The following is a 12,171-nucleotide window of genomic DNA, read 5'->3' on the forward strand; positions in this document are numbered from 1 at the left end:
TGTTCTGTGATTTTGCTGAGGTTGCTTCTACACTCTCACTCTCCCATTGGGGGTGCCATAGTAATGAGGCAATTCGAAGCAGGCTAATGAGGAGCTAATGTGCATATTTGACACCTCGTTAGCGTAATGGTGGCCACGCAGATTTCCAAGTTCAGACTTCGAATTGTAGATTGACAGTGTAGATGGGGTCAGCTTCAAAATAAGCACCCCAGGGAGTAGGGAAATGTTGAAGTGTGGCGCTCATTTCCAAGCTGCCCCCATCTACACTATTAATCTGAAATTTGAAGTCTGCACTTGCAAATTTGTGTGACCATTGTTATGCTAATAAAGTGATGAATATGCACATTGTCCTGCTTCAAATTGTCTCATTACCATGCCACCTCCGATGGGAGGGGGCAAGTGTAGAAGCAGCTTGCGTTTAGTTTTCATCAGTTCCCTTGGGAGATTGCACTCCAGCTTAATAAGATCACTCTACTAGAAAGTTTTGCCAAACGTACAGCATGCATTTTCCCTTTCCTTTTTTCATCTCATCACTCCTTATTTCATACCCCATTGTGCTTTTCTCAATACAGTAATCTTCTGCAATATTTTGCATTTTACAAACATTGTAAGAACATACTGACAAGGACTTCAATCAATTTACATTATATTATTTCCAATTGTTTCTTGGCTGTGCATGCTTAGTTCATGCAATGTTTTACATCCTTCTGTTAGTATATAAAAATAGTCCTTAAAGTCACTGGTGATCTCATACAGGTTCTTTGTGGATACTGTTGTACTGTTGCCACATAAAAAAGATGTTGTCATTCAATCACTGCAAGTATTATAGCTATGTTTAGCCCACCTCCTCTGACTTATCTCTCCTTGGTTAAAGAGAAATGCCCAGGGGGTTATATGGTCATAAAGATGTGTGTGTGTGTGTGTGTGTGTGTGTAATATGCAAAAATAAAATAATAGTAAGTATCTCTTCTATACCACTTTTCATCAGTGGATCTCAAAGTTTTTTGCAAGTGAGCCATATATCATTATATTCATTGTACTGATTTAGGGTTACCGTATTTGACCTTTCAAAAAAGAGGACATCCCTGAGAGCGTGTGTCTGCATCAGTAACTACCAGCTCACATTGTATTACCCAACTGTATATACTATTACACATTAATACAATGTGAGTTGGTAGATACTGATACAGATGCAGTCCCGCTCAGGAGTGTCCTCTTTTTTTGTATGGTAACCCTAACTGATGAAGAAACGGAACATTTTAAGTAACTTACCCAATGTCACCTCACAAGCCAGTGGCAGAGCAGGAAATAGAACATATGTCTCTTGACACCCCCATTTAGTGCCTAACCATTGGAATATTATGCCTTTTCACCTGCATATTGATTTGAAAGATTACCTGTGGCTGGATCACCCATGGGTGAAGTTTATATCTTTTACTGAACCAGCTTCTAAAGGGACAATCCTTTGATTTACACAGAGTTCTCCTTCAGCTCCAAGAAAGGTAATAAGAGTGTCACAGCTTAATACAAGATTGGACAGATAGAAAAAGGTGCTAAGTACTTATGCTAAACTAAGGGACAGTTCAAGGTGAAGTGGCCAGTAAACCTCCCTCTGACCCCAAACCTCTTCAAGGTCACCATCAGAAGCAAGCGCCGCATGGACCAGAATACACCAACCAAAAGTATTCCTGAGCAACAGGATGCACAACCTGCACATATATCTTCACTGCTACGATGATCAACCCCTTTCCCCCGCCAACATACACCTTTCAAGATCCATAGGTCACAATTTGTGATGTACTTCATCCAGCGCACTGAATGTTCCCAGAACAGCTGTGTGGATTGAAACCAAACAATCACTACCCTCGAATGAATGTACACAAAAAAATGCTAAAACATACAAACATCTCGGAGTACCTTTCCCAGGACTGTGGAAGAGCTCTGTACAACATCTGCTCAAGATCCTCCCTACAAAAACACAGGAACAAATCTACACAGACACACCCCTAGAACCCTAACCAGGTTTATTCTGTCTACTACCCAAGATCCATAAATCTGGGAATCCCAAACATCCCATCATCTCAAGCATTGGCACTCTCACTACAGGATTGTCTGGATATATGGACTCTCTCCTCAGACCCTACACCACCGGCACTCCCAGCTTTCTTTGAGATACCTCTGACATCCTTAGGAAACTACAGTTCATTGGCGACCTTCCTGAAAACACCATCCTGGCCACCGTGGATGTAGAGGCCCTTTACTCCAACATCCCATATGAAGATGAAATTCAAGCTGTTAGGAACATTATTCGTAATGAGACCAAGGCACAAATGGTGGCAGAGCTTTGTGACTTTGTCCTCACCCACAACTATTTCAGATTTGAGGATAAGTCATGCCTTTAAATCAGTGGCACTGTTGTGGGCACCCACATGGCCCCACAGTATGCCAACATTTTATGGCTGACCTGGAACAATGCTTCCTCAGATCTCATCCCCTAGCACCCCTCCTCTGCTTGCACTGCATTGATGACATCTTCATCATTTGGACCCATGGGAAGGGGGCTCTTGAAGAGTTCCAACATGATTTCAACAGTTACCATCCCCACCATCAACCTCAGCTGTCCACAAAAGAGATCCATTTCCTGGACACTACTGTGCAAATAAGTGATGGTCACATAAACACCACCCTACACTGGAAACCCACGGACTGCTGTGCTTACCTACTTGCCTCCAGCTTCCATCCAGGGCACATCACATGATCCATTGTATACAGCCAAGCACTAAGGTACAACTGCATTTGCTCCAATCCCTCAGACAGATTGAAACACCTATAAGACCTTTACCAAGCTTTCCCGAAACTACAACACCCACCCAAGAAAGGGACAGAGACAGACGGGTACTCAGAAGCCACCTGTTACAAGACAGGCCCAACAAGGAAAACAACAGAACACCACTGGCCATCATATACAGCCTCCAGCTCAAACCTCTCCAGCACATCGTCAGTGATCTGCAACACATCCTGGGCAATGATCATTTACTCTCACAGGCCTTGGGCAGCAGGCCAGTCCTCACCTACAGACAGCCTGCCAACCTTAAACAAATTCTCACCAGCAAATATAGACCACACCACAGTAACTCTAAACCTGGAACCAAACTCTGTAAGAAACCTCGTTGCCAACTCTGCTAGACCAGCGACGTCATCACAGGACCTAACCACATCAACCACAACATCAGGGGCTCTTTCACCTGCATATCTACTAATATAATACATTAAAATTCCTTCAATCTGGCATGTCCAGGACCAGACAGGTGCCAGATTACCAAATTTTCCAGACTATTGGATGTCACCATAACCCCCACACCCTTGTTCAAACCCCACTGTCACAGCTCACCACTCCTGTGCGTCCCCAGCTTCTTTACCACCCTGTGCTTCTCAGCTTCTTTGCCCCCACACTTCTCAGCTTCTTTACCCCCATGCCTCTCCAGCTTCACCACCCCCACACTTCTCAGCTTCACCACCCCCACGCTTCTCAGGTTCTGCACACCCACACAACTACAGCTTCTGCATTCCTGCGTGTCTCCAGCTTCTTCACCCCCACGCTCCTGCAGCTTCTTCACCTCTGCACGTCTCCAGTTTCACCTCTCCCACATGCCCTGGCTCCAACCCCCACACTCCCTGGCTCAACTCCACCCCCCCTGTCCCCCCCCCACGGTCCCAACCCACCACCCAAGCCCCCCGACTTTCGTGAATTTCGAGGTACACGTATCTGGGGGGATGCCAGACCATCAGAGGCTGGACTAAAGGAATTTTACTGTACATGCCATCATGTGCCAGCAATGCCGCACTGCAATATGCATTGGCCAAACTGGATGGTATGTCAAAGAATGAATGGACACAATCAGATATCAGCAATTGTAACATATGAAAACCTGCAGGAGAACACTTCGGTCTCCCTGGACCAGCGGTTCCCAACCTTTTCCAGATGGGGACCCATTTGAACAACTCTGGAAGACTCAAGGCAATTCAAAAACAGGTGGGGAGAGGGGAGGGCAGTGCCGTAACTAGGTAATTTTGCGCCTGAGGCAAGAATATAAAACTGTGCCCCTCATGTTTGTATATTAATAGTTATTCCATAAAAAGGGAAACTACATTAATAAAATAATAACACTGTTTGTTATAGTTTATTATACTTACTCTGATTTGTGGTGGGGAGGACTCATCTCCAAGCTGCTCCCCCTGCCCGCAGCTGAAAGCCCCCACTCTAAGGCTGGAGGGGCTGGGGGGAGTCACAAACAAAGAAATGAAAACTGAGAAATCAGCTACATAGAAGAGAAGGGGGCAAAAGGGGGGAGCAGAGAAAGGGGTGGCAAAAATTACTGCCAGAGACTGTTAAGTGGCTTGCCTGGAATCACTACGAATACCAGACACAGAAGCAGCCTTTGTAATGCTCAAGGCAGGGGGGGGTCCAACTTTTCTTTCACTGGGGCCACACGACAATTTTTTAAATGTTCCAGGGGCTGAACACAAAATAGCCCCAAAGCCTTAGACCTCCTCACAGCCCCAAACAGCCCCCAGCCTTAGACCGCCCCCCGCCCCACAGACACAAACCAATCCAGCCTTAGACTCCCCCCTGCAGCCCCAAACCACCCCCAGGCTTAAATACCTCAGAAACCCCAAACCACCCCTAGCCTTAGACCCCCACTGAAGCCCCAGACGGCCCCAGCCTTAGACACTCCCCTCGCACCCCACAGCCTCTTCACTGGAGCTGCTAGTCTGGGCAGCTCCTCCAGCCCTCCTGCTCCCAGCAGGTAACAGCCATTAAAATTAATTAACTCATGTGTTAATCTTTCAGCACTTAGGCATAAGGTAATTGCTATCTCTAGTGACAGAGAGAGCTGCTGGAGATGGCAGCTATCTCTATTGATAGATAGTTGCCAGAGGCAGCAGCGTTAAAAAACTGCAAATGACGTCTTTAAGAGCCACAAGCAGCTTGGAGCTGCCCAGCTAGCGACCCTTAACAAATCCAATGGAGACCCATGTTTGGGTTGCGACTCAGAGGTTGGAAATCCCTCAGCAACCGACTTAAAAGTAGCCATCCTGCCACAAAAAATATTTCAAAAACAGACTGCAAACAAAAGCTGCAGAGCTGCAGCTCATTTGCAAATTGGACATCATCAACCGAACATTGAACAGAGACTGGGAGTTGCTGGCCAATTACAAAAGCAGTTTCTCCTCTCTTGATGTTCACACCTCCACATTAGCTGATGATGATGGGCCACATCCTCCATGACCGAACTGACCTTGTCAACTCCAGCCCTCCTCTTGACTGGGACTCCCTCCTTTTCATGAGCCTCTACATTTAGAGGGTCCTCTGGAACCCCCCACTCATGCATCTGACGAAGCAGGTCTTTGCCCACAAAAGCTTATGCTCCAAAATATCTGTTCCATGCTTATTCTCTATATCTGTTAGTCTATAAGGTGCCACAGGACTTCTTGTTGTTCGTGAAAGCTCCTTTCTCTCACTCACAGAAGTCGGTCCAATGAAAGATCTTATCTCCCCCAACTTGTGTCTCTAATCTCCTGCGACTGACACCTCTACAACTCTGCATACATCCTGGGTACAACCAAACTCCGACTGAAATGGTCCTAGAAAAGGTGCTGACCTGATTTTGGTATTTCAAGTTATTTTTTTTTCCCGGAGGTTACAGCAGCATGTCTGATTTGTATATAACAAGCATCGTTCACCCCTGCATTACTCCTGCACAATGTAGTAGCAATTGAACTCAATGTTGCTGTCATCAGTTTTAAGGGCCAAAGCAACCATTGTGATTATCTGGTCTGATCTACGGTGGGATTTAGGCAGGGCTGCCAGCAGGGACAGCAGTTGTTTGGATCCTGGTGATTTAAAAGGGCCCATGGCTCCATGCCACCATTGCCACTATCACAACAGTAGTGACGGCGGGAGCCCTGGGCCCTTTAAATAGTCACTGGACCCTCACACAGTGCAGTCCAGGTGGCATCTCTCATGTAGCAGTTCTCTGCCTATGGGAGAGAGCTCCCCTGTCAGCATAATTAAGCCACCTCCAACAAATGGCAGTAACTGCATCAGCAGTGCTGGCCACATCAGCACTTTGTCAGTGAAACATGTCAGTTAGGTCAAGTGTGGTTTTTTTCACACCCCACTTCACAAGTTTTACTGACAGAAGGGCTGTAGTAAGATGAAGGCCTAAGCCCATACAGCACAGGCCTGGTGCGAGGCCTAAGGCCTAGCAGGAATGGACAAAACATGGCTCAAAGCAAAGCTAAGCTGAGAGCAAGAGGCAGGCCTCAGCTAACAGAACTTGGCACAGACAGGGCCGAGAGTACAAACACTAACTGGTAATCAGCCCAAGTGCAGAACAATAATTTGTACAAGTTGAAATCACAAGGTACCACCAGTGCATTACAAAAAGACCTTGGTACCTACTCCTCACAGATACAGAGCCAAGCTGAGGAAAGGGTCTAAAATGACAGCATGATGGATAAGAAATGATCTAACCAAATCACGAGGTACAGGGTGGTGTCCAAGCAGTGACAGAGTGTGGTAACCTGACAACATCAGAGGGTGGCAACCTGACACATCCACAGTGAGGTGTGCTTTGTTTGTACCTGTATATAACATAATGTCTTGGCAGGACCATCTTTGTCTGACCTAGCCGGGCAGAGGAATTCCCACTGCGTTAGTCTATTGTTGTACGTACATCTGTGCAGTGGATCAATATCCTGTACTTGACAAATGTTATCTGTGCCTGGCTTGGCAATAAACTCTGGCTGGGCACCTTCAATCTGTATCTGGTCTGTGGTCTTTGGGGAACCTCACTGGGTCTGCTGTGATTATGGGTCCATATCATTGAGTACATACGCAAGAGCCTTCTGGTTATCATCAACAGAGCCAAAGACACATGAGGACACAATGGCAATAAATCCACCAGATTACACGTGCTACTGTAATAGCTTTAGGCACCTATGTACCTGCTGAGGACCTGAGGCTCAGTCCTGATATTGGTGTAGTTCATTCGGTTGTTCTTAGTTCTTTAATGATTTAATCACAGCAACATGAAGTTGCTTGTCCTTAATGGCAGCATGATGACATTTCTAGGCTTTCAGAGTTGCTTGACTTGTTGGTTGTGAATGATCCTAGCCCCTTTCTCTTGTTCTCAAGACATTTACGAGTCATATCTTGTCCCTGCCAATGCATGTGGAGATGCTCAGAGGTAAAGATGGGGTTTAGGAGCCCAAGTTCCTCCAAGTTCTAGTGAAAGCTTAGTTCTTCCTGCTTCCCTGGGCCTCTGCACAGCTATCCTACGTTCTACATTCACACACATATGCTCAGCTGCTTGGACAAACTTATGGCAACCCAGGGATAATTCAAGAAACTTCTACTTTTACTGTTTGCATAAGTGACAGATCACCTTTCCTAGGTGGGGTCGCTTCTGACCTGTGACTGGATGCATGGAACTTTTAAAAAGGACCAGAGTGAATTGAACTGTTTTGTAGGTCTTTAAAAGCCCCTGCATGTTAGTGGTGCATGGAGTTTGGGATTGATGCTTCATGCATGCTGCTGCACAAGAGGAGCTATATATAGAATTCAGTGCAGTTTCAGCAGCATGAAGCAAAGCCCATTGCTGGCAGGACACAAGCAGCAATTGCAGAGGGTCCTGGAGTTACCAAGGGGCCCAGATTTCAGTCTGCTGCTGCTGCTAATTTGGCAGTTTGGCCCCTTTGAACTGCTGCAGCAGTGTTACTACACCTCTCTGTATGGCTGAGAGGGAGGTGAGGGGGGTACCGTGCCATGATCTGTGCAGCACTAAGGGCTGACTGCACTCGGCCCCGCCCCTCCTACTCTTGGCCCCACCCCTTTCAGGATATGGAGCCAGGCCCCTGGCCTGCGGTGGCTGTCAGCCCCAGTGGATGAAGCTGATGTGAGAGCAGACACCCTTTCTATTTTAATCTGTAGCTCTGTGGTACATAGAAAAGCAGGTTGCAGTGCGGATATTATGAGGGGATCTTTGTCATCGCTCTGTTCAACTGAGAATAAAATTGTGGTAAATTGCTAAGTCACCATTAAATAATAACAATAATAATAATAATAATAATAATAATGAAAAAAACAAAATAATTTTTGTTGTGTGTAATCGCACTGCACCTACCCTCCGCAGCCATCGTGCTCAATGACAGCCAATCCTCAGAAGGTCTGCTTTGCTTTGCAACCATTTTTTGCTCATTAGTTGCAGGGCAGCTCCTTACACAGAGTTCTGTTCTGTTTGTACGTAAGGGTGTGCTGAGTTAATGAGGAAGTCTCCTTGTCACATGTCCCAGCTCTCTCAAATCTCTGGACATATGCTCGTCATTTAGCAATCTTATCTATTTGCAGCCTGGTTGATATGTGAGGTTATTTATAGATGGGCGCTTTTGTGTTCAGAAGGCCCGCTCGAACACTTTTCACCAGTGGGAATGGAAAAATTAGCTGACTTGTGAGAGTTGGTGTTGAGCTTTCAATCTTAGAAGCAAATTTAAGGCAGAGGTCAGCCTCGATTAGAGGGCAAGAAAGTGTAAAGTAGAGAAGCTTTTGAGACAATAAAGGGAAGAGCAAAACTGTTAAATCATGATTCTGCAATCCTACTTGTTCCAGTTGAGTTTAGGGAATAAGAACATAAGAATGGCTGTACTGGGTCAGACCAAAGGTCCATCCAGCCCAGTGGCCTGACTGCCAACAGTGTCCAGTGCCAGGTGCCCCGGGGGTGCAGGAACTGAAGACAATGATCAAGCAATTTGTCTCCTTCCATCCATCTCCAGCCTCTGACAATCAGAGGCCATGGACACCATTCCTGCCCTTGGCTAATAGCCTTTTATGGCCCTAACCTCCATGAATTTATCTAGCTCTTTCTTAAATTCTGTTATAGTCCTAGCCTTCACAGTCTCCTCTGGCAAGGAGTTCCACAGGTTAACTATGCGCTGAGTGAAGAAGAACTTTCTTTTATTAGTTTTAAACCTGCTACCCATTAATTTCATCTGGTGTCCTCGAGTTCTTGTATTATGGGCACAAGTAAATAACTTCTCCTTATTCACCCTCTCCATACCTGTCATAATTTTATATACCTCTATCGTGTCCCCTCTCAGCCTCCTCTTTTCTAAACTGAAAAGTCCCAATCTTTTTAGCCTCTCCTCACATGGGACCTGTTCCAAGCCCCTAATCATTTTAGTTGCCCTTTTCTGAACCTTTTCCAGTGCCAGGATATCTTTTTTTTAGGAGAGGAGACCACATCTGTACACAGTATTCAAGATGTGGGCGTACCATAGATTTATATAGGGGCAGTAAGATGATCCTTGTCTTATTTTCTGTCCCTTTTTAATAACACCTAGCATCCTATTTGCCTTTTTGACTGCCTCTGCACACTGCGTGGATGTTTTCAAGGAACTATCCATGATAACTCCAAGATCTCTTTTCTGATTAGTTATAGTTAAACTAGCCCCCATCATATTGTAAGTGTAGTTGGGGTTATTTTTTCCAATGTGCATTACCTTACACTTATCCACATTAAATTTCATTTGCCATTTTGTTGCCCAATCACTCAGTTTGAGATCTTTTTGAAGTTCTTCACAGTCTGCCTTTGTCTTGACTATCTTGAACAGTTTACTGTCATCTGCAAACTTTGCCACCTCACTGCTCATCCCTTTCTCCAGATCATTTATGAATAAATTGAACAGGATTGGTCCTAGGACTGACCCTTGGGGGACATCACTAGTTACCCCTCTCCATTCAGAAAATTTACCATTTATGCCTACCCTTTGTTTCCTGTCTTTTAACCAGTTCTCAATCCATGAAAGGACCTTCCCTCTTATCCTATGATGGCTACGTCTACATGTGCACGCTACATCGAAATAGCTTATTTCGATGTAGCGACATCGAAATAAGCTATTTCGATGAATAGCGTCTACACGTCCTCCAGGGCTGGCAACGTCGACGTTGGGCAGCACCACATCGAAATAGGCACTGCGAGGGAATGTCTACATGCCAAAGTAGCACACTTCGAAATACGGGTGCCAGGAACAGCTGCAGACAGGGTCACAAGGCGGACTCAACAGCAAGCCGCTCCATTAAAGGGCCCCTCCCAGACACACTTGCACTAAACAGCACAAGATACACAGAGCCGACAACTAGTTGCAGACCCTGTGCATGCCGCATGGATCCCCAGCTGCAGCAGCAGCAGCAGCCAGAAGCCCTGGGCTAAGGGCCGCTGCACACGGTGACCATAGAGCCCTGCAGGGGCTGGAGAGAGAGTGTCTCTCAACCCCTCAGCTGATGGCCACCATGGAGGACCCCACTATTTCGATGTTGCGGGACGCAGATCGTCTACACGTTCCCTACTTCGACGTTGAACGTCAAAGTAGGGCGCTATTCCCATCCCCTCATGGGGTTAGCGACTTCAACGTCTCGCCGCCTAACGTCAAAGTTAACTTTGAAATAGCGCCCAACACGTGTAGCCGTGACGGGCGCTATATCAAAGTTGGCGCCGCTACTTCGAAGTAGCGTGCACGTGTAGACGCGGCTGACAACTTACTTGACATAAGAGCCTTTGATGAGGTACCTTGTCAAAGGCTTTCTGGAAATCTAAGTATACTATATCCACTGGATCTCCCTTGTCTGCATGTTTGTTAACCCCTTCAAAGAACTATAACAGATTAGTAAGATGTGATTTCCCACTGCAGAAACCATGTTGACTTTTGCCCATCAAATTATGTTCTTCTACGTGCCTGACAATTTTATTCTTTACTATTGTTTCAACTAATTTGCCCAGAACTGACATTAAACTTACCTTCTGTAATTGCCAGGATCACCTCTACAGCCCTTTTTAAATATTGGTGTCACATTAGCTATCTTCCAGTCATTAAGTATGGAAGCTGATCTAAAGAACAGATTACAAACTAGTGTTAATAGTTCTGCAATTTCCCATTTGAGTTCTTTCAGAATCATTGGATGAATGTCATCCCATCCCGGTGATTTGTTAACATTAAGTTTATCTATTTGTTCCAAAACCTCCTCTAATAACACTTCAATCTGGGACAGTTCCACAGTTTCATTTCCCACAAAAAACGGTGCAGGTTTGGGAATCTCCCCAATATCCTCAGCCATGAAGACTGAAGCAAAGAAATCATTTAGTCTCTCCACAATGGCTTTATTGTCCTTGATTGCTCCTTTTGTGTTTATATCTTCTAGGGTTTTAGCAGGCTTCCTGCTTCTAATGTATTTAAAAAACATTTTGTTATTACTTTGTGAGCTTTTGGCTAGCTGAATACCATCATCACTATATGTACAGAGACTACAATCCCTTTTCCCAATTCTCATTAATCCAAACTTCACTCCCCTCCCGCCATATTTTACCAGATTTTTCCACTCACTTAGTTCCCCAGGTATCAAACCTATATTTTTGGAGTCTTTATTCCTCCTATTGGCTAACACTCATAGAGGTGATCCCTCTGGTGTCTACATCATAACCCCCCCCAACCCCCATTGATATCAATGGGACTATCTAGGTACACCACAACTCATGAGTGTACGGGATCTAAAATGTGGCCCTTCATGTCCTTGGTGTGGGGTTGGCCTATCCTTATGAAAGTAAGGTGCTGCATAAGTCTTGCTGTGTGTGTTCCTACTGTGAGTTATGGATGAAGTTACTATAGCAAACCCATGTCCAATGGCTGTGTTGCCTTCTCTCTAGGAACTGCCAAGTGAAAATGACTCAGCAAATGCAGAACTTAAACCTTTCACAGATGAAAAAGAATAGTGGGCCATCTTCTCCAAATGCTGCTAAACGACTGTATCGCAATCTCTCTGAGAAGCTGAAGGGGAGTCACACATCCTTTGATGAGGCGTATTTCAGAGCCAGGTCAGATCGACTCAGTCTCCGAAAAACTTCTGTGGTAATTACTTCATTTTTAATAAACTGTCATGTCAGCTAATTTTCCCTTGACCTTGCTTCTTTATACCCCTTCCTGTTTGTTCATGGACCAGCTCTACACACACAAATCCCATTGATGAGAAGCACATGGTAATAAGCACTGTACTTGATAACATTTGCTCTGTAGGCTAGATATTAATTTTTCCTTGTTTTTTCTGACTACTTCTTACAC

At 45.3% G+C, this 12,171-nt stretch overlaps 1 protein-coding gene across 1 annotated transcript in view; it reads left to right on the forward strand.

Annotated features, from left to right (window-relative positions):
* The first annotated feature begins 11,766 nt into the window (after positions 1–11,766).
* Positions 11,767–12,171, forward strand: part of ANKFN1 (ankyrin repeat and fibronectin type III domain containing 1) — a 135,658-nt gene continuing 135,253 nt past the window's right edge. The window contains exon 1 of the mRNA XM_075014759.1: positions 11,767–11,961. Coding sequence (XP_074870860.1) covers positions 11,776–11,961 — 186 coding nt within the window. The 5' untranslated portion in view covers positions 11,767–11,775. The remainder of the gene's footprint in view (positions 11,962–12,171) is intronic.

The sequence above is a fragment of the Carettochelys insculpta genome, chromosome 20 (assembly GCF_033958435.1).
Source record: "Carettochelys insculpta isolate YL-2023 chromosome 20, ASM3395843v1, whole genome shotgun sequence".
Classification (NCBI taxonomy): Eukaryota; Metazoa; Chordata; order Testudines; family Carettochelyidae; genus Carettochelys; species Carettochelys insculpta.